Source organism: Lutzomyia longipalpis, chromosome 4 (genome assembly GCF_024334085.1).
Source record: "Lutzomyia longipalpis isolate SR_M1_2022 chromosome 4, ASM2433408v1".
In the NCBI taxonomy this organism is placed as follows: domain Eukaryota; kingdom Metazoa; phylum Arthropoda; class Insecta; order Diptera; family Psychodidae; genus Lutzomyia; species Lutzomyia longipalpis.
In genome coordinates, this window is record NC_074710.1 from 1610309 (window position 1) to 1633410 (window position 23102).

At 35.8% G+C, this 23102-nt stretch overlaps 4 protein-coding genes across 5 annotated transcripts; 1 reads left to right on the forward strand and 3 right to left on the reverse strand.

The window, feature by feature from the left end:
* Nucleotides 1-115: 115 nt before the first annotated feature.
* On the reverse strand, nt 116-11604 carry LOC129795438 (uncharacterized). Its single transcript, XM_055836714.1, has 2 exons — nt 11440-11604; nt 116-11111 (listed from the first exon to the last, which is right to left on the reverse strand). Exon 2 carries the CDS (start codon nt 7886-7888, stop codon nt 1121-1123), a length of 6768 nt encoding a protein of 2255 aa, XP_055692689.1. The 5' UTR covers nt 7889-11111; nt 11440-11604; the 3' UTR covers nt 116-1120.
* On the reverse strand, nt 7902-11198 carry LOC129794420 (myosin-2 heavy chain-like). The gene is made up of 3 exons (XM_055835172.1): nt 8955-11198; nt 8243-8471; nt 7902-7909 (listed from the first exon to the last, which is right to left on the reverse strand). Exons 1-3 carry the CDS (start codon nt 11196-11198, stop codon nt 7902-7904), a joined length of 2481 nt encoding a protein of 826 aa, XP_055691147.1.
* A 368-nt stretch (nt 11605-11972) lies between the features above and the next one.
* On the reverse strand, nt 11973-13807 carry LOC129795704 (BAG family molecular chaperone regulator 2). Of its 2 annotated transcripts, XM_055837175.1 has the most exons (4): nt 13730-13807; nt 13083-13405; nt 12841-12983; nt 11973-12507 (listed from the first exon to the last, which is right to left on the reverse strand). In XM_055837175.1, the coding sequence occupies exons 2-4, from the start codon at nt 13211-13213 to the stop codon at nt 12140-12142; spliced, it is 642 nt and encodes a 213-aa protein (XP_055693150.1). In that variant the 5' UTR covers nt 13214-13405; nt 13730-13807; the 3' UTR covers nt 11973-12139. The 2 variants fall into 2 exon arrangements, with proteins under 2 accessions (XP_055693150.1, XP_055693151.1); XM_055837176.1 differs by lacking the exons at nt 13083-13405; nt 13730-13807 and adding an exon at nt 13442-13727.
* A 3-nt stretch (nt 13808-13810) lies between these two features.
* LOC129795582 (protein hold'em) lies at nt 13811-15566 on the forward strand. Its single transcript, XM_055837009.1, has 3 exons — nt 13811-14410; nt 14515-14990; nt 15053-15566. Exons 1-3 carry the CDS (start codon nt 13892-13894, stop codon nt 15429-15431), a joined length of 1374 nt encoding a protein of 457 aa, XP_055692984.1. The 5' UTR covers nt 13811-13891; the 3' UTR covers nt 15432-15566.
* Nucleotides 15567-23102: the final 7536 nt, after the last annotated feature.

The following is a 23102-nucleotide window of genomic DNA, read 5'->3' on the forward strand; positions in this document are numbered from 1 at the left end:
CTAAGGCGTTAAAAACGATGATCCTTGTGACGTTATTATTTGAACTTTTCAGCAAATCTGCCAGATTTTTCATTCTCAATTATAGAGTTTATAAACAAGCAGAAAAACAACAACATTTTAATTGATAAACTATTTATTCAAAAATAAAAATTCTTAACAATATGTATATATTTTTCATCTTGCAGTAAAGCTGGGCAGTTTTCCATTATTTTTAATATATAAAATTTCTCAAATATATTTTTTTCTTAACAAATAAAGTAGATCAGTTTTTTTATTTAATTTTTTTGAGGTAGTTTGACTACATAAAATTCCTTAACAATATTTTTCATTTTTCAAGTAACCATAAATAAGATAGAGCTATATAGTTTTCCTTCTTTGACTGTACGGGCGTAGCTACAAATATATTCTAGGGATTCTAGGAGTTGCAATTTTTTCTTATTTTAAGGATGCCAAAAAAATCCTTAAAATCGACATAGTGGTCGAACAGTAAGAAAATTGAGACGGCCATTGTATTTAAATTAAGTTTTTACCAGTTTGTGAAATTCTAACGTTTGATGTTTCTTTTGTAACTTTTCACGTTGTTTTTTTTTATAGAAAAAATTGGTAAATCTTTCTTTTCTTATGAGTAATTTGAGCCTGAAAATATTTTCTTCTAGACACAAAAGTATCCTCCCTAGCTACGCCACTCTGATTGATTAAATAGATCTTGAGATAAATGTGTTAAGCAAATTGTTAGAATATAAACAACAAAATGTAGATTAAAATTTTTTTATATGAATATCGAGAAAATATCTTTTTTTCACATGACAATAACAATTTTTTTTAGTTTTTTTTAGTTAAATTAGCAATTTAGATTTTATGTTAGTAAAATTAGTAACAAAAATATAATAGAATAATTTTTATGAAAATAGTTGTAAAATATATATTTTTTAATATTTATAATATGGCAAGATTCTTTTTATTATTTTTTTTTTGGAAGATGCTAGTTTTTTAAAACTTGAAGAACTATATTTTTTGAATTTTTAAACAGTCCCAGAGTAAAGTATATTAGATAAAATTAAGGTTAAAGTTTGAAGTTAGAACTTTTGGATCCTCCAAGGGTTAATGCAAGGAATATTTTTTAATCCTTTTTACCTGTGGAAAATGGCAAAAGATTTGCACAAGGATCACACGATTTATCCATAATAACTTGTTCTGGCATAAATTTCCCCCCTCCTGGTTTATACCATGATTCATTCATTCGAAGAATATCTTGAATCTCAAGATGGGGATTATTCTTCATGTGCTCGCCGAGGATGTAGACAAATTTCTGTGCACAACATGAAGTGGTGAACTCTTGATTTGTCTCACACCTATTGTAAACATCGTACACTTTACCCTTTGGCTCACCAGGATCCTCAAATTTGAATCCCCTCTTGGTTGTCCATTGAAATGTCCGTGGTTGTCCCGTCTGATCTAGGTCCTGAGGATTTTCCATGTTCTGCCTGTCGGAAAAAGGGGTTTTCCCGGACACAGTGATGAGCTTCAATTCGGTGCCATCGGTGAATTTAACATAAAAAGCTCCCATCATCATTTCTTCTTTATCCTCCACATTACCAAACTTTGGGTGTCCTTTGTTGAAATTCTTTTTGATTTGCTGCTTTGAGCGTCCCGATTCTTTGAATTGATCCGCCTTTTTCTTTAGTTCGTTGAGTTTATTGCGCAGCTCTGCAATTTCGGGATTTAATTCATTGGATGCTTTTATCCTATTCTCATGAGAGGGGTAGTAGTCTTCCGTCATACGAATATGATTTCTTCCTCCTGCCAAGAAGATGTGTGAACCATCAGATCCAAGTTCCTGGCGGACATACATAGCTATATAGCGTCTTGGATGCCTTTCCATCCGGTTTACTGTAAAGGCTCTGAGTTTGTTGGCATCAGTTTCAATTTTGTGGCCAACAGCTTCGAAGAAACAATTATTTCCACTACCATCGCTTGCTGACCAATTCCGATCTTCACCATAGGGGACATAGTGGCCATGGGGATTGTTCTCATCTGGAGGATGGTAAGATACCTCAATTGGATCACCTGGATATTGTTCTCCTATTTTTATAACATTCCCATTTTCCTCGTAAATGTGTATGGGGCGCTTTAGGACATCACTCAGGGCTGTAGCCTGCTCCTGCCCTGCTACGCCGCCATTTTTGAATTCTTTGATAATATCCAGGCAAGTTTGAATTTTCTTCCGTTCATTTTTGTAATTTCTGAACGCCTTCAAGCCCACCGATGAAACATCTCGGCACGTCTTAATTGTATTACTCACAACATGATTGTACATTTCTTCAGTTAGTTGATCAGTTAAATTACCAATCAATTCATCAACATTTGACTTGGCGTCACCGGAAGATTTCAATTTTTGATTAATTTTCTTACACAAATCCTTAGCAAAGTCATAGACTCTTTTCCATGAAACATACTGATCAATTGCTAGGGCACAAAGCTGTACTTGCCAATTGCTGCAGTGCTGTGACATACCCAAAATGGCGTCCCTGAAGATCCCCAAAATGGTTTCGTAGTCAATGGCGTCGCGTATCTCTTGCATTACCTTCTGAAGTTCCTCTTGATTGGTGCGCTGTAGTTTTTCTCTGTTGATATTCTCCTCAACGGCTTTTTTCACATGCCTCCTTATGGCTGGCTTGAAGCCCTCCATCATTGAACTTAGCTGTGGTGTTACGATCTTTGTAATGATCACCGTTTGTGCAGTTCTCACGGCAATACCTTTTGCCGTTGTCATTGCAATGTGCTTCAAAGCTGCCATAGTTTTTTGATATCGCGTAAGTTCAGTCAATCTTCCCGCCATTTCCAACTGCTTTAGCTGGTTGATTTGCTTCAAATTCTCCCCGAGATATTTCAAATGTTGCAAATTATTTGCTTCTTTCAGTTCATTGAAGTACTTAAGCTTTTCAACATTGGACATTTTGTTGAATTTTGCAACAATTTCCATTTTTTCAAATAACTTTCCAATTGTATCAAACTTCGTGGCAATGCGTTCACAAATATTCTTCATGTAGGGGCATTTTCTTAGGGTCTTTGCCATCCATCTGCATGCTCTTTTGGCTTTATTTAGAATTTTAGGACACTGCATAGCTGCACTAATTCCCATTGTGAGCAGTGATATACCATAGCTGATGACTTTCCCCTTTATATAGGCTCCTTTGTGGAATTTCCCATCTGAACTCTGAATGATGAGATCCATTGCAATGTCACACACCCCCTCGGTTATCATGGTACCACCAATTGGTCCAACAACAGGGAGGGCAGGTGGGAAGGCAACACCGGTGGCAATGAGTCCAAGACCCCCGATTATTTGTACTCGTGCTCCTGCAATAACTTCATCGCAGACTTTGTACATTTCCTTGAGGTCGTAAATTGTATTTGTACCAACATCAGCTAATTCACTTAATTCCGCATCCATGACGACTTTCTTTATATTCTTCTCATTTTCATTTTTTGGTTTGAGATTTACAAAGTAATCTGGAGAACGAAGGGAAATTGATAATCCATCTCCTTGCTTGCAATTGTTAATTCTCTCAATGAGATTTTTAATGTGTTCCACATAGAGATTAAGTCCTGCCCGTCTGGAGGTAAGATGTTTGAGGAATAAATTTTCCGTTACATCCGCCATATTGTTCAAAAATTCTTTTCTCAATTTTGAAGCATCTTTCTGTTGGGAGAATGTTAAATTTTGGTAATTCTTCATGAATTTCTCCAAACCATCATCCTTGATGGATTTAGCCATTATTCTGAGATTTTCGAGAGTCATTGGACCACATGAAGTGTTGTCAAGTTGCTCAATTCCAGGGTGATCGAAGAAATCAGCGCCCTTCCAGTGCTTACGGAATTCTTCTTTGATTACTGGAATATTCCCGCCAAAATCTCCTTTGGAATCTTTATAGAAAATTCGTATTTGATCCTGCACCTTCACAACGCACATTGCTACCCAATGAGCTCCTCCACCGTCATTTGATGTTCCGCCAATGTTGTAGCAAATGAATATTGGGAATTTATCCTGTAACTTACATTCCTTGCAGAATATTTCTATAAGATCTTTAGTGAGTCTATTCTTGAATTGTTTATCAGGATCAATATTCAGTGATTTCAACATGGCCGTACCAATTTTATTCATATCCTCATCACTGTACCAGTAGGAAGCGTCACCTTTTCTTTCGTCCACATCCACGACAATATACCCGAATTCTTCATCTTTCTGAAGTTTCTCAATGTATTCCAATTCTTTTTTCAGAGCTTCTTGAGCTTTTGTCAAATTATATTTAGCATTCTCCTTGTATTTTCCATCTGGTTTAACGAAAGTGATGAAACAGAGATCTCCAATTGCTTGTCTACATTTATCCATAAATACATGACCCTTCTCAATTTCAACTTCAAACAACTTCATATATGCCCCATGAAGTATTTCAGGGTTATCACTTAAACCAATTGCATGATTTAGTGCTCTTTCAGCATCACTGTACTTTTCGTGTGAAAGAAAAGTATCGGCTTGTTGAATGGCATAGTAAGGGTTGAATTTAATTTGTCCGTTAATCGTTGCACTAGCATGAGATTTGAAATCTTCAAATTCCTCTTTTGGATCCTTCGCAGTAAGATCAGCATTATTGGTGAAATTCTTCTTTTCCAACCAAAATGCCCAGGATTCTTTCAAGTCATCCAACACAGATTGATAGCCTTCCTTGAATTGATTTTCATTCTTCAAATTCCGATACAAATCGGCAAAACATTCAAAGAGATTGTCCTGAAAGTTGAGCTTGAGTACTTCATCATTTTTAATTCGTTGAATTCTTTTCTTCTCATTCAAATCCCTTTTTTCCTTAATCTCCTTCATGTAATCTAGATCAGTGATGTCAACGGCTAGATGTTCAATTTCACCGTGTTTAACTATTAGCTTTGCCGTTCCTTCATTACCTTGCCTCGCTGTTCTTCCAAAGGCTTGATCCTCCACCCTTTTGTTGCACGGCAGAAAAGGTACAATGACATGGAGACCTCCATTCTTTTCGAGATCATCGGTTGTTTTAAAATCCGTTCCCCTTCCTGCGATATTGGTTGCAATGACTACCTCACCTGGGCTTAGTTCTTCTTCCGTTGCATTGGCATTTTCCTCATCGAAAAATGTCCTAATCCTCATTGCCTGTCCCGTTGCAATCAATTCTTCCTGGATCTCCTTGGCATCCTTAATTGTTTCACAAATAATCAAACAAGATCGTCCTTTTTGCACCTCAACGATGGCATCATCTGCAATTACCTGACTGAATATATCATCATCAACGACTTCACCTTCAATTTCTTCAAATTTCTTCTCTCTATATGTTGGAATTGCGGCAAACCCGACGTTGTAGATGGAAGAGAGTAGCTCCTGTTCGGATTCAGATCCCAATGTACCTGTTAAACCGTAGATGCGACTTCCATACTTTTTTATGTAGCCAAGATTTGAAATGAAGCAACTTGTTAGACTTTCAGATGTTAATTGCAAATTGTGCTTCAGCTGTAAGAATTGATGAAGACCATGCTGCCAAATGGTATTCTTCATTGTTATCCCGGTATTTGCATAATCAACAGGCTGCACAACTAATTCTCCATTGTGGTTCCTTATAACGTACTGCTGATCCTCCATGTATGTGAACTTAGCTTCAATTGCATTTACAATCCATCTATCAACGGACGCATCAGCATACTCACGAATATGCGATGGAATAAGGGTAATAGCCGTTGGATTGGAAGATTTAATTGATTGTTTGATTTTTGGAATCATTGATGTTTCCATTTCATTTAGGAATTTCCGATATTCCTCCTGTGCTTCATCAGGATTTGGCAGTTTCTGTAGCTGCTCAATTTTCAATTTCATCTCCTTCCGATATTCCTCAACAATTGCCCTTTCAGCTTTATAGAGTTCCTGCCAAATTTTTATATAAACATACTTGAGAGCATCCATTCCTGGAAATGGTCCAGATAGTTTAGCAATGTGATTTGCATTATCAATTATCATGCTGTCAACTTCATCGAGAATAATGGTGTCAAATGGTCTTCCAGCTCGTGTTTTAAAGCCCAAAAAGGACTCTTTGAGGTAGTCAAATTGGAAGTTGGCAATACTCCCGTAGACGATGTCCTTCTTGTAGCAACTTCTTTCACCAGTTGTGTACGTTGGATCAAAATTATTTGTCGTTACGCTTAGGGAGAGTAAGTTGAAGAAGCGTTGCTTGTCTTTAACACCATCAGCTGCTAAGACGGGATTACTGGTGATTACATCAACTTTGCTACCTTGTAGAGCTTTAATGGCCGCGAGAATTGCTACAATTGTCGTTTTTCCTTCTCCAGTTTGAATTTGCGACAGTTGACCTCTATCCATTGTCCGAAGGAAGACAATGAGAGCCAGGATCTGTGTATCACGTAGCTCATGTCCTCCAGTTGCTAGACAATTAGCTCTATCCATAACTGCCAAAGCTTCATTGATGTCCTTGCTCGAAAGACGACCCTTTTGCGTAATTGCCCAATTTTTTACATCAACATCCTTCTTATTCCTCCAGGAAGTTGAGAAATTTTTGACCTTTTTGTAATCATCCTCGAGTGATTTGGTATCATCATATTGAATCTCCGACAGTAGTTGCTTCAGTGATTTTTCGTTTGAATCCCTGCAAGGATTAGTTTTGAATTCTGGTAAATTACTCCAACTGATATCTTCGAAATTTTCATTGGCTCCCGACTCATTGTCCTTTTGCTGTTCTTCCTGCTTTGCTTTAAAGAATCCCTTTAGCATTTCGTAGTCAAGTTCTAACTTCTCACTGATTTCCCTAATTTTCTCATTGAGTTTTTCATCAATTTCTGAACGCAAAAGTGGTTCAAAAATTCTTGTAAACTTCTCCATTTGTTCTGGGAACTTTTTAACAATATCAAGTTCTTGTTCACCTTTGGCATTTGCAGAGATTTCAACTTTCACACCTTTGGCTTTGGTTAGTATTTCATTTTGTGCTTTTTCAAGTTTTTCCTGAAGTTCTTTGAACTTCACAGGATCGATACTATCTTCATTTTCTTCCATATTTGCAAATTGACTCAGAAGATTTTGATAATTTTTAAAATTATCAACTTCTTCTAGCAACGGAATATTACTTATGAATACCTTAATTGCTTCTTTAAACTCTGAATCTCTTGCCAGCTGATCTAAATCACTACCGACAATCTTCTCATAATCTTCTTGGATTAGTGAGAAGAGCTGATCTCTCAATTTACTTATTTTCTCTTTGAACCATTCAAATAGAGTCCGTTTGGGATTATCAAAACCCTCAATGAACTCATTCTTCTTCTTCTGATCTTCCATTTTCATGTGATTCATCATTGTTTCCACGACTTTAAGCGATAGAATATCCATATCGTTTTGATTTTTAATTTCTTCCACTTTCCCATACAGCTTAAACTCTAATTTCTCTTTAACGCTTAACTCTAGAATATTTTTAATTTCTTCGGGAATTTCAACAGCCAGAAAATTCCTGAACAAACATATGGTTTTACCTGAGAATCTCAAAATGCAAAATACAAATTTAATTTTGTCTATCTGACAAATACCAAAAACAGTGCTTTCGGGATCTTTGCGCGATTTTAGTTGTTCACTCAGAGCACTTACATCACAAACTATTATTTGATCATCTTCATATCCTTGCTTCTTTGCAATTCTACATCCCAATTCAATGAGATGCTCAAGTGTCAACTCCCCACCTTTTAGAAGCCTCTCGGCTAGACCAATAACACCCACATTCTTAACATTTTCTTCCTCCTTCATTTGCCTATCACGCGCAATAATGCCCTCCTGGCATTTTTTATTCTTATTCGCTAAATTCCTCTTCATTTTTATTGCTTAACTAAATGTCTTAACAATTACAAAATATTTCTCTTTTTTTTTCTCAAAATTAGCGCGAAAAAAAACTCGACAAAATCTGATTTAAATTACTATTTATGCTTCGTTGTTCGTTCTCATTAAATTCAGATTCTTCTTGGCCACTCTCAGATGTTTGTATATTTAACCCGCGTACTCCTTGACTCAGAGTATTATTATTTATAATTTCTAGTGCTTCTTTTATATCTTCAATTTGCTCTTCAACAAATTCAACGCATGCAACAAATCTTTCATCACTCTCAGCGCCTTTTTGGAATTTATTCTGAGCTTCTTCAAATTTACTTTGTGCTTCATTCAATTTATTACCTGCTTGTTGGTACTGTCCCTGCTGACCCAGCTTCTGTGCTTCCTCCAGTAGTTGAAGACCACTTTGCTGCAATGCCAGACCTTGATTGCAGAGTTGATTTCCTTCGATTTTGAGCAGTGCAACCGTTTCGTAGTGCTTCAGTTTGTGGTTCTTAGGGAGGAACTTCAAGAACTCCTTAGACTTATCCAGAACTTGTTGAAATGTACGACGTGCCTCATCAGATCGATCCTTTGTAGTGTCGTTCTCAGCATTCCATGCGTTATTCCATGAAGTCTCAATAATGGTAAGAACTTTGTTAACGACTTTTTCTTTCTTTTTGCCGTAGATTTTTCTTTGCGAAGTCAGTTGAGATTTTTCTTCAGCTAATTTGTAATAGTTATAAGCTGATTGGTACGACGCCTCGTCGAAGAAATTATCTCCGTGATAGTTGAAACCTTCTGCAGAAACTTCTATTTCAGCTTTTGTAACGTTTTCTTTGTAAATCGTTGCGTTGACTTTGCTATAAGCTTGCTGATATGTTGTGAGAGCTTGCTCAAATTTTCCTTGATTAAACAAAACGTTTCCTTGATTATTCAAATTTTCAGCATCTGCTCTATCCAACTGCAGTTGAGCTGCTTTTATTTTTTCTTTATAGGAATCCTTATTAAGTGAGGATTTGTTGTGAGCTGCTTGGTATTGTTGAATTGCTTCTCTGTATCTCTTCTGATTCACAAAAATATCTCCCTGATTGCTTAACGTCTCTGCTTCGACTTCAATTTGTGCTTTATTTAACTTAGCTTGATACTTGTTCTTATTAACTCTTGTTTTGTTGCAGGCTTCTTGATATTTAGCAACGGCTTCTCTGTATCTTCCTTGATTAAAGAAGTCGTCTCCTTGATTGCTTAGGCGTTCTGCATCAACTTCAACTTGAGCTTGTTCTACAAATTCTTTGTAGCTTTCACGGGCAATATTGGACTTGTTGTGAGCTTCCTGGTATTTTCCTTTGGCTTCACTGTATCTACCCTGATTTAAGAGAACGTCGCCTTGTTCTTTAAAGTTTTTCGCATCTACTTCCGCTTGAGCCTTATTTCTATTACTTTTATACACTTCGTGGTGAATGTTGGACTTGTTGTAGGCTTCTTGAAACTTAACAACTGCTTCTCTGTATCTTCCTTGATTAAATAATTGATTTCCTTGATTATTCAAATTTTCAGCATCCGCTATATCCAACTGCAGTCGAGCTGCTTTTATTTTTTCTTGATAGGAATCCTTATTAAGTGAGGATTTGTTGTGAGCTGCTTGGTATTGTTGAATTGCTTCTCTGTATCTCTTCTGATTCACAAAAATATCTCCCTGATTGCTTAAGGTCTGTGCTTCGACTTCATTTTGTGCCTTATTCAACTTAGTTTGGTACTTGTTCTTATAAACTCTTGTTTTGTTGCAGGCTTCTTGATATTTAGCAACGGCTTCTCTGTATCTTCCTTGATTAAAGAAGTCGTCTCCTTGATTGCTTAGGCGTTCTGCATCAACTTCAGCTTGAGCTTGTTGTACAAACTCCTTGTAGTTTTCACGGGCAATATTGGACTTGTTGTGAGCTTCCTGGTACTTTCCTTTGGCTTCACTGTATCTACCCTGATTTAAGAGAACGTCGCCTTGTTCCTTAAAATTTTTCGCATCTATTTCCGCTTGAGCATTGTTTCTATTACTTTGATACACTCCGTAGTGAATGTTGGATTTATCGTAGGCTTCTTGATATTTAGCAACTGCTTCTCTGTATCTTCCTTGATTAAATAGTTGATTTCCTTGATTATTTAGGAACTGTGCATCAAATTCTGCTTGTGCTTTGTTAATGTTTTCTTGGTACTGCTCATACGCAGCATCAGACTTATCGTAAGCTTCTTGATACTTAGCTCTTGCTTCAGCGTATCTGCCTTGATTAAAGAGGTTGTCTCCCTGATTGCTTAGGCGTTCTGCATCAACTTCAACTTGAGCTTGTTCTACATTCTCTTTGTACCTCTTTCTCGCTCTGTCAGACTTTCTGCGAGCTTCTTGATATTTGTCTTTAGCTTCACTGTATCTACCTTCATTGAACAGCACATCACCCTGTACTTTTAGATCATCTGCATCCACTTCCGCTTGAGCATTATTCCGATTATTTCTATATATATTGTAGTGAATGTTGGACTTGTTGTAGGCTTCTTGATATTTAGCAACTGCTTCTCTGTATCTTCCTTGATTAAATAATTGATTTCCTTGATTATTTAGGAACTCTGCATCTAATTCTGCTTGTGCTTTATCAATACTTTCATCATATATGAGATACGCAGCACTAGATTTGACGAAGGCTTTTTGATATTTACTTTTAGCATCAACGTATCTGCCTTGATTGAAGAAAACATCACCTTGTTCCTTTAATTTAATTGCCTCCAGTTCATTGTTAGCATTTTCGCGGTTTTGTTTGAACGTTTTCTCATTTGAATATCCGCTAGAACAAAATTGGTAGGCGTTGTCAAAATACACAGCAGCTTCACTGTATTTTCCCTCATCAAATAATTCTTGTCCTTTGTCATTCAACTTATCAGCAGCTTCATCCTTTGAGTGACTCAAGCATTCACCAGTTCTGCTATCAAAGTACAACGAATTCCAATTTGTCTCACGAAGATCACTTTGGGCAAGTCTCACACCTATGTATATAGCTGATCCAATTAAAGGTATGTAGTTTATATCTTTCCTTGCACCCCACCAGTAGCTTATCTCCTGTACACCGTGAGATGATCCTATTGCACTACTATCACCGCTCCCGTTGTTGCACATATAATCTGGCCCTCTGTATCCTTGCAGGACATTTCCTGTGCATATTCTTGCACTATTGGCCTTCTTGAATGGTCCCTGTAGACGAGATGGTAATGAATCGTAGAAATAGTCAATATTCTTGTAATCCAAATCTTTTTCGTAGAAATAATCAATGTCTTTCATGACCGGAAATTTTTGTAAATCTCAGAAACTTAAATGTTAACTGTTTGATATTCTCAACTCAACTGCTTCGCTGGCAAATTATGTTCAATCTTAAATTGCCCCGATTGCTATACTTGGAACAGCAAGGAGATAGCAAAATTCGCAGAACTGAAGGAGTGGCCAATTCTGCGAAATATGGTGAAATCATCCACTTAACATTCTGGGAGGATTTTCTTTTAAAAATTCAAAATGATTTACAAACCTTTAAAGTAGAACAGCTGCTACGTATGTATTCTTATTTAATTAATGAACTTTTTCACTATGGAAATTTAAACTTTATTTAAAAAGGCTTTTGAAAGAAGGGTTGAATGGCTAAGAAGAAAACTGCGTATCGAACGCGAGCTATCGACTTATGCCGCTGAACTGCGTGAGGTGAGTCTTTTGTCAAAATTTCTTGAGAAAAAGAGGGTGGGGGAAGTCTATTAAAAGAAAACGTCAAAGTATATAAGAGTATATAGGAGCAAAGAAGAACACGCAATAGCGGCCATATTGTTATAATCATTCAAAAAAATACGTTAATTTTAGACTTCCTAAAAAATATATTTCTATGCAGACTTTTTCGAATTTATAATTGAAAGTCTAACTTAGAAAATAATTTATGTTTTTATACTATTATTCTGATATAAACTTTCCCCTTAATAATCAAATCTTTAAAGAGGAGAAAGAAACAACAATGAAAACACATTTTTTAAGTAGAATTTAATCACAGATTATAACTAAATATTAGTGTAATAATTTCTTTTTTTTTTTCATTCAAAATATTACATCAAATAAGAAGAAATTGAACATTTGAGGCCTCCAAAGTCGCCGGATTGTGTGATTAGAGGTGAAAATTATCAATTAGAAGCGTTTTTTAGAGAGATTTTTTCCGCGACATGGCCATGGGAATGAATTTTGTGAATTTAATCCGAAATTGTTTGCTTATTGAGGTACGTGATGAGTGCATGCAGGCGCTTCTTAATGGTCTTCTGATCATCAAGGGTGCATCCAAGGAGGGAGCTCTCAAACTTCTTGTCCACAGTCAATTCACACGGGTCCCTAGTGGAGCCAGAAGCAGCCTCGGGTGCACCATCGCATGCATTGAGGAACATTTGGCACCGTTGTCGTGATATTACAGCATCCGGACTTGAGATCAGGGAATCAATGAAGACATTCACCTGATGCAGGCATTCCTCTTGCGCTGAATTCCGTACGGTTTTCACATTTAGCTCAACCGTGGCAAGACGTGAGTGTACCCTCTGCATGTAGCAATTAATCTCTTCTCGTTCATCTGCAATCATTTTTAAACGTTAAAACTTGAGAAATTCTAGTGGTTAGTAGGTGCTTTCTCCGGGCGTGATAAGGATGCGTGTAAATTCGAGAAAAACGCAATTTTTACTAGAGCTTTCGACGAATTATCTCGCCTTCTTCTGTGGTCAATTTTTGTCTACTTTCGGATTCCGTCAGTTTCTTTTTTTCTTTCAGGCAGTATATTGACCGGATGGGGATATTTTTCCGGGTTTTTCTCAAGTTTTCCCAGATCACAGAACACAAACACTCTCATTTGGTGGGAGTTGCAACGGTTTCTTCAGAAATCCTTTTTTTTAAGCAAATCTTTACTTACATTCCTGAAGATTCGATAGGAGATCATTATTCTTCAGCAGGTCCATCGACATGGACAGGTAGTCTCTCTTCTCTTGCAATGTAATGGCATCTTTTCGCAATTTCTCCACATGATTGTCCAACTCATCCACTAGTTTGATAAATCTGGAGTTACAAAGAAAACAGAAAACAAATTCAGTTTAAATGGATATTCCATTTCCAAAGAGAAACTCCTGCAAAGTTATCTCTTCATCATTGAGCCACCTGTCCATGAGATTTCCCCCACCGAAGTTGGTACTCTCATCAATTCGAGGGATTAGCTGCGTATTCGATGAGGAAGACAGCGGTAGGTATGGCAGTGGAATGACATCGGGTATCTGCCCATCAATATCCATCTTTTCCGTATCAGAACCCTGTGGTTCCGCAAGGATATCAGTCTCCAGGTTTTTACTTGTGAGAGCCTCACAGGGAAAAAATTGCACCCGAAGTTTCTTTTTAATTTAATCCCAAAGATTCCAGATTGTTTTGAAAATTATGCCTTGATCGCCTTAACCTCACTTTCCTTCCGCCCACAGTTTTGGGTTTTCCTGCAAAGAAACATAAAAGTTTCCACAAATTGTTACCTCTCATGGGAATCTGAGATGATGATTTCAGGTAAATCAGCTTTAAAGCGCTTCCTGGAGCCCCAATTGTCCATCTTTTGCAACACTTAACACACCCTCAAGTATTTTTCATCGTCAAACTCACAAGTTTCCCTGAATTTTCTCGCATTTTCACAAAAAATCTCGACTTTGGGGTATAACAGCACAAACAACAGGGATTAGGGGTTGTTTTGGGGGTATTTTTGAATACTTTCAGGATTATTTGAGGGGTGAAAAAGCATTAAAAATAGAGAAAATTCTAGAACTTACCAGTTTTTTTCGTCAACACACCAATTTGTCACGAACCACCGTCAGAGGGCCAGGGAATTCTGGTGGCGAAATTGGCGAATTGTGGCGAAATTTTGGGAAATTTTATTTTATTCAATTTTAAATTTACTTTCTTTGTGAATATTAAAAAGAAAAATCTTCAAGATGACTTCAGTTGTACGATGCTGGATAAAGAATCTCGAACATATGAGGGAGGATACACAGAATGTTTCAATTATTGCCGTGATTATTGTCAAGAGTCAACCGAGATTTTTCGATGGGGATGAACAGCAGCGAGGAGTTCTCAATATGACACTGAGGGATACGGTCAAGGACACAATAAATTGCACCATTTGGGGCACGCGGGAATCCATCATGAGTACAAATGAGAATTTCCGTTGTGGCCAAGTTGTGAATGTCGTAGGAGCGAGGATTTCACAGGAAGATGCATCTGTGTACCGCCCAAAGACATCTTCGTCCTACGTGATGATACTCAGTGATGCTAGAGGGAAGATTATGCAGTACATTGGGACTGGGGAGAATTTCAGCAGACTCCTGCATATCCCCCTGAAGCCACAAGGACTCATGCTCAGTCTAATGGATGTTAATTCAAAGGGAGAGCTTGTTTCGGCTGAATTTGTTGATCTTATGGTCATTGTGAGAATGATTCGTCCCCTGAGGGAGGTAATACAAACTCATTTCTTGATATTTTTAGGAAGAAATCCTTAAAAAACAAAAAAAATTCAAAATGGCGGTTTGATGAAAACAATTTGATTTTTCTCACACAGATAAAAACCCGCATGGGAAAAATTACCCATTGCCGAGAGATTATTGTCATGGACAGAACTTTCCCAGGGATGCTCTTGACATTCTGGGGTAAGGATGACAATGAGAGAATTGACCAGTGGAAGCCCCTTGAAACGTGCCTCCATCTCTATGATGTCAAAAGTGACTACTCCACTTACTATCGCTCCGTAATCTTGACCTATTGCTCCCGAACAGTGATCCTCGATGCTGTCAGAGGGCCAGAAGTGGATGATTTGCGTGAATTCGCCGCAAATGTGCCACCAATTGAGAGATTCTCATTTGAATGCAATGATCTCCCATGCCCAGATGAGATCCGGAATGTGATGACAATTCAGCAAATTCAGGATAGAGCTGAAGGGTATCTCATGGGGAATGAGGAGCAATTCACAGCGGTGATCTATGCAACAGTTGTATTTGATTTGGATGCTTCCAATCGAAGGATTGTCACCGAGAGATGGTGAGATTGCAATTTTCTTGAATTTCTTGAGGAAGAAAAATCAAAAAGATTCCATTTTTCAGTCCTGTTTGCAAGCAAATAGTTGAGGGTGGATGTCCAGAAGCAAATTGCGCGAGTGTCCAATTCCAAATGGAAGCAACTCAGAGGAATTTGGTGGCCTTTGAGATTTTCATGAGTCTCACTGATCACACGGGAAGTCTCCCATATTGTCGCCTTATGAGTAGTGCTGCGGAGAAGTTGCTGGAAATGTCCCCAGAGGACTTCCTGAAACTCCCACCTGAGCTGAGAACACAGCTCAAATGGCAAACAATCCTCGAGAGGTGCACCGTGAAGGTGGTTGTGCGCAAAAAGTCCATCTATCGTCCGAGAATGTGGATTGGGATTGTTGAATGCTCCGTGGCGGCACCTGAAGATGTAATCCGGAGCATCAAAGTCTACTAAAGAGGTCAGAAATTGTTTTTATTTATTAATTTGTAATCAATTCATCGCCTAAATTCTCGCATATTTGCCATTTGAATAAATATCGCGATATATGTGCAAAATATAATTCAAAATAAAATTTAGGTTATGATGGTGCGTGTGGATATTTTTTGGGGGCAAAATTATGTTGATTTTGGGGTCATTTGGATTGATATAAAAGACAAAATGAAAGTCTGTGGAAAAGCAGAAAACAGTGAGATCGTTTACTGGAAAGTACAGAAAGAAAACTCCTAAAAAAAATGAAGAATATCCTGATTTTGGGCATCCTCGTTATCCTGGCTGTTGTCCACGTTAACGCCGATGAGGACCAACCGGCTAAACCGCAAATGAGAGCCCCCATTCTCGATGGAATCTTCGGTGGTGGAAGCAAGCCAGGTGGATCAAATTCAAACCCATTGGCAGGACTCCTTGCACCCGTTCTTGGCATACTTCAGGGTATCCTTTCTGGATTTGGAAAGTAAAGAGAAAAAGGATTCTCTTCATTTCTATTTTGTAAAGAAAAAAATTAAATAAATGATAATAAAAAGAACTATAAACAAATATTTCATGAGTATTTTTAATGCTTAATATCCTTAAATCATAAAAAAAATCTTTGAATCAAAAAAAAGAAAATGGCTGAAACAAAATGGCTGAAGTAGGAATAAAACCTTTGAAACATCGTAGGTATGTGAAATTCTGTAAAGAAATAACAAAAAGCGGTAATCTGTGTCCTCTCACATCGCTAAAAATCTTTGGCTCCTTACTATTTGTATGTTTGCGTCCTTAACTCTGTTCATGGAAATGTAGTTGAAAGCGTTGAAAGAGTTTGCTACGAGAAATCTCAGTAGCCATGAAAATTTTTTTCAGCTTGATTTATTAATTAAATCGTTTTATTAAAAATGTACAAACCTGAGATTTTATGGTCCAATTAGGACTGTTATTCAAATTGTTCGTAAAGACAAAATGAGCTCTATCAACATTTTAAACTCTCTAGATTGATAGAAGATATAACCAAAATGGCAGAAGGCTGCCATTTTGGATTACGAAAATTAAATAAAATTTAAAAGAATTTTCCTTTAAAAGATTTCTATTTCTGTTTAGTCGTTAAAAAGAAATCAGCATCATTTTTCTTTACAGACAGGTATTTAGGTTGGTATTATGACTTAGGGAGTTATTGGGTCATCTTATATTTACGCAGAATTTTAAACATAAAAACCCATGTGAAAAAACTGTGAAACATAAAAAACATTGAAACATGCACTCTTTTATCGCGATTTTCATTCTGGGAATTTTTGTTAGAGTACTTTTCTCAGTCAGACCGTCTTCTTTGACCCCTTATGCGTGAATTTGATGTATTTGTAACATGGAAAAACAATTACATTAAATAATTTAAAAAATCAAATGTTTCACGTTTAGATCAGCATATGACCCAAAAAACAAATTATTAAGACCGTTGCGCTTCCTTTGGCCGTTTGCCGAAGTTGGGGTGATTTAGTTATATCAAAGCCTGAGCCGATCCATTCACAACCAAAGAAATGAGGATATGAGGGTGCGCGTGGATTCGTTTTTGGAGCCAAATTATACTTCTTTTGGGGTCATTTGGTTTGATATAAAAGACAAAATGAAAGTCAATGGGAAAAGCAGAAGACAGTTAGATCGTTTACCGGAAAGTATAGAAAGAGAACTCGTAAGAAAATGAAGAATATCCTGATTTTGGGCATCCTCATTATCCTGGCTATTGTCTGCGTTAACGCCGATGAAGACGAACCGGCTAAACCGCAAATGAGAGCCCCCATCCTCGATGGGATCTTCGGTGGTGGAAGTAAACCCGGCACAGGAAGCACACCCGGTGGGGGCACTAAACCCGGTGGAGGCACTAAACCCGGTGGTGGAAGCCAACCTGGTGGTAGTGCCGATGCAAATCCCTTAGCTGGACTCCTTGCACCTGTTCTGGCTCTAGTTCAGGGTATCCTTGCTGGATTTGGAAAGTAGGGAGATCAAAAATTCTCAAAAACATTTTGTAAAAAAAATTAATAAAATAAATTCATGTTGAAATAAAGAAATATGTTTTTTTTCTTACGTCCTTAATGTCCTTTAAGCAAAGTTGAAGAGTAAAATTTTCCATTCTACACATTATCGCAAGAACATTAATAATTCCAAGCATTTGTGGTGATTAAAGTGAGTTGTCTCGATTTAAAAATAACTTTATAACATAAATAATAATAAAATATATTTTATTATTTAATAAACATTTAAATGCGGCTGTTTGTTGCTTTATCTGATTGTGTTTCGGTACAGTATCTAATCTTTGTTCTGAAGACATATTTTTCTTAGTAATTTTCCGCTAATAAAAACTTCTTTGCATCGTCTGTAACCTAAAACAAATAACTCAGTTTAATTGTTAGGAAGTAGACAATTAAAATTTGTCTAATAAAGATTTTTTTTGTGATAGCTGCGTAAGGTTGTAAAGTTATTGCGAGAAGGCGAAGCTTCTTTTTATTCAGAAATAAAATAACAAAAATGTGATTACTCACCTTTAAATTGAATTTCTTCTTTTACTTCCCAATATGAGGTAATTTGGACTTTTTTTTATTAACTTTTCATCATAAGATGTGGTTGCTTCAAAAGGACTTTGTCTGGAAAACAAAATGGCGATTTAACGAGAATTTTTCAAATAGTTTTTATTCTCATTTTTCAATTGAAAGTATAAGTTGGAATTTAGAATTTAAGATTTTTTTTAATTGTTGAGAAATTAAAAGAAAAGCAAATCTATTTTCAAACTCAATAAAATATTTTTAAATGACACCAAATATGTCTGAATTAATTAGTTGGTGTTCCACATAAAAGTGTTACATTAAAGCGTCAAAGAAAACGATCATTTCTTTCCAAAAAAATTGATTAAAACTTTTAAAATATTGAGATCATGACCTTCAGTTGTATTTGTACCCCTAAAGCGTGCTAATTGTTTGGAAATTGGGCACAAAGTTTTTATTTTTTGAGGCCACAAAGCTGATTAAATATGCGATCTCTCAAATTAAGATCATTTGTGATCTCTTCGATTGACTATAAAGAAGCAAATTGAGGATCGCAAAAGTATATCAAAAAAACATTCAAACTGTGAAAGACTTCTTTGCAAATTATGAAGTGGATCTGTATTATTTGTGCCCTACTGGCCCTCTTGATTGTTATGGCTCAAGGAAAGCCAACTGATGTTGCTGAAGCCCCTGCTCGACCCACCCCGAGACTTGGACCAGAAGATATTCCTCCGCAAGTTCTCAACGTATTGCTGAATGTCTTGTTTATCTTTTTGGAAATTGCGGGCACACCATTTGGATAAGAAAACTAACACATTGAAAAAAAAATGCAAATTGTTTAAAGAAAATAAATAAAATTTTTTGCAAACTGAATAAATTGATCGTTGTTTTTTAGGCTTTTAGAGTGAAAAATTTCTCCTAAATAAAGAATTTAGTATTTAGAGCAATGATCTTGTTTTAAAAAAGGTTAAAATTGAACAAAAAAATTGCAAGATCATGATCGATATAAAAGGGAACATCCATGAAGGAAGGTGAAGCATAAGCTTAAAGTGTTTAAAGATCGCGCCGATTGCGCAGAAAGATCGCAAAAAGTATGAAGATCATTTTTGTGTTGACAATTTTAGCCCTCTTGGGGACATTTGCAACAGAAGCTTATCCACATCAGGATTATCATTTACGCTTAAACAACATGATGCACTATAATAAGGATGTCATTCAGCAACTTCTAAGCTCCCTTCTTGGAGTCGTCGGTGGGATCCTGGGATCAGGCACCAAGGCGAAATGCTGCTGATCTTGCAAAATTTTTTTTAAAGTACTTTAAAAAAATATTTTTTTTAATAAAAAAAATCATTTAATGGAAAATAAATCGTGAGTTATATTAATTAGATCACCTTGATCACCTTGCCTGCCTTTGAATTTATTAGAGTATAGAAAATGGATGTCAAGAACAATTTGTTTTTGAAAATGAGATCACAACGATCGTGATCGCGGCATTTGCCTATAAAATTGTGAAATTTCGTGATAAAGACAAGCAGAAAGTGATTAAATATTGAGCAATAACAGCAGAAAAGATGAAGATCATCCTTGGAATTACAATTTTGGCTCTCTTGGCCACCCTTTCTCTGATTGAAGCAAAGCCAGAAGTGAAGGAGAGAATTGTCAGTACACCCGATCCTACAAGGGATGTTCTTACATTGATTCTCGGGATCATCAGTACAATTGCAAGTGGAATTGGAGGAAAATAAAAAATAATAAAAAAAAATGAAATGTAAAAATTGTAATAAAAAATGAAGATTATCTGTGAATAAATTGAATAAAATATTTGAAAAAAAGGAATAAAAGTAAAAGAACGGCCATTTTTTAAAGAATTTTTCAGTTAATTTGATTGTCTAGAGAGAATGTCAATTCTTGGACAATTCTAGCTAGAAGATTCGTAAAATAAATTATTAAAAATTTCTTATAAAAAAACTTATTTTAAATTTTATTTTGGTCATTAAATAAAATATATTTTACGTGGAAATGTAAGAGATATTTTAAGGACTGTTGCAAGTTGTTGAATTATTTCCAAACGATGAGCAGTCAGATGAAAATTAGTAAAGACAGCATAATTATAAATAGCATAGGAAAACATAATTATGCTGTTTTTCCTCATTTTCGTCTAATTGTTGACCGATTGGAAATAATTTTACGTTAAAACTCAAAATAAAATAAAATTATCATGAGCTCTGAATTAAATTCAAATCCGTTACAAACGCCATTTTGTAAGCATCGTCATAGCAAAGTAAGTCACGCGCATGAGTGTCCCTGTGCCAAAAATCCACCACTTTGCAATTTTAATTTTGAGGTTATTGGGGCATTTTGTATTGTATTTTTGTACATATTTTTCTCCTATAAATTCACCAACGACAATGGAGAAAGACCAAAGTTTTTGAGACACTCCTGATTGACCATTCTTTGTGGTGAATTTGTGCTAAGAGAATGACACACAAAATTATTCCAATTTTCGTCCTAATTGTGATTTTGGGAGTAACAAATTCAATGGCAAAACCTGCACCAGATCCTTCTGTGAGTTTGGGTCCATTAAAGCTCGTTAGTTTTGGCCCCCTTCTCAATACACTCGGAAATCTCCTCATCACTTTGGCAATTCCAATGAATCTTCTTGGCATTTGAGGGCATTCTTCAAAGATGAAGGAAAATCAACTAGAGTATTTCTTTAAAAAAATGTATTAATCTTTCTAATTTAGGTTTAAAAATATAACGAAAAATTAGAAATAAAAAAACGTTTTTTATTTTAATTTTGTGAAATACTCTTCTGAAAGGAAAAATGATAAGAAATTCGAAAAAATTTACTTAACCCTTCAAGGATTTGATTTTCTAACCTCAAACTTGATTTCCTCTCAAAAAAGAAAACATTTCAACAAACTTGAATTAACTGCACTTTCTTACAAATAGATGTAAAAATTTATGACAAATAAATTTTATTTTGATACGATTAACCCTTGGAGGATTTTACTGACTAAATTCTACATCTTTGTGTATAGAAATTCAATTACCTCAGTAGAAATAAAATTTGAAAAAATATTTTTTTTTGTGAAAAAATTAAGATGAAAATTTTGAGGTTACAATCATCGATCCTTGCAAGGGTTAAAAAAAAATCAAATTTGTGCCCAACAAAATCCTCCAAGGGTTAATAAAGCGGCCATATTTTACTTATTCAGGAAAGGAATTGTGAGTCATTTAAACCTACAAAATAAATTATCTATATTTTCTCAAAGTAGAACAATATTTTTCTGTGAGAAATATGTTCAATTCATTGAATTCATGCGGCCTAGAAATCTCCTTTTAACCCTCTTCTCTACTTTTCTCTCTGTTGACAATATTTTGCCAAAAACCTAATTTCTGCAGAACAGATAAACAAGAAAATGGCATTTTTTGCCAAAAACTTTCAATATAAAACGGTGGAAAAATTTTAAGGGAAAGTCAGTTTACGTATTGGCGTGAAATTGAGAAGTAATCTTGGTAAAAAAAGAAAGGATCATCAAAGCTAATAATGAAGATCATTATTGTTGTATTGGCTGCTATGGCATTCTTGACCGTTAATGCTGTACCAGATGAACCAGAAGCTGCTGCTCAATGGCAAGTTGCTGCGAATCCTGCAGCTAATCCACCTGGATTGGATACTCTCGTGGCAATCCTTAATACAATTCTTGCTATACTTGAAGCTTATCTCAAAGTCGGTGTATAAATGCTGCTGATTTTCTTATAATTAATCCTGAATTCAGAACTTCTAATAAAAAAGATTTAGCAATAAAACCTTTAAGTTTTTTCTTCCTAACCTTGCCTTAGCAAAACCTTCATGAATCTATTGGTGAAGGGCGTATTGCTTAATGGGCTATCCCACGTTTAATAAACACAGACACCACACCTTGGCCCAAAAATTGCTCAAAACGATGTAAACGGCACAAGCTGATTAAATAACCCCAGAAGGCCCTTTCAGGGCTGATTTTGTTCACTTCAATGTTGGGATTTTCATATAAAAAGACTCAAAGAAATTCGAAAAGGGCATCAAGTTTGAAGCAAAGAACGCTGAAACACCTCCACCATCATGAGAACTATCCTAATTGCTGTTTTTGCCGCCCTGGCACTCCTGGCCATCTTCCCAGCAGCCGAAGCAAACGAACGTGTTGAACGTGCTGCATCAGCAAGCGATATTCCAACTCTTCTACAACTCATCGTGAATGCACTTAAGGCCCTTGCAGCGTATCTCAACATCGATGTAAATGTTTTGAATATTGCAAATATTGCAAATGTTGGAAATTAAATAAAAGATTTTTGAAAAAAATGCAGAGAAAAAAATCCTCTTTTCTTTCAATTTTAAAAGATTTTCCTTTTTCATTTTATTTTCGGGGGCTCTTGAGGTTATTTTACGTTAGTTTAAACGTTTTAGCCATTCTAACTTAATTCAAATTTTGAGTATTTTTTCATAAGCTACAGCCGCTACAATTTACTAAAGTTTAAGTTTTTTTTAATTAAGTCAAAGTTTTTCAAGTCAAGCCTAACTTGTTTTAAGCTAGATTAAAATTTTCTTTAATTTCTTGAAGTAGACCTTATTTTTTCTAGCTAGACCTAAGTTTTATAAGGTCACACTTTTAAGGTTTTAAGACCAAATAGCCTAACCTATAATTTAGTTTACTTAAAATGGATTTTTAGATAGTTGCTTAGTATTAAAATTAATAGAAAAATCATAGAATGCATTCAGTCCTGATTCAGCTTAATCTAATCTTAAAACCTTAAAGAATTACGTTAAATTTAAGATCAGCCTAAGAATTTCATTAAAAAGCTTAAAGTAACTCTGGCTTCTCTTCAGTATCAAATAAAAAGCTTTAACATGCCCTAAGAAAAGGATCAAGCCGAACTTAATATAGAACTTCACTCGCTATTTGCATCTTTAGAATCAGAACTTTCTTTGTGAAATGTAATCTTTTTTCCTGTTCATTTTATGCATGATCATACTAAAATATTTGCTTTATCCTAAAGTAGTGGAAAGCGTGAATGTTCTTTGCATATTTAGTTTAAAAAAAAATGTTCAGTCGGTCCTATTCAGCGATCGAGAAATCCT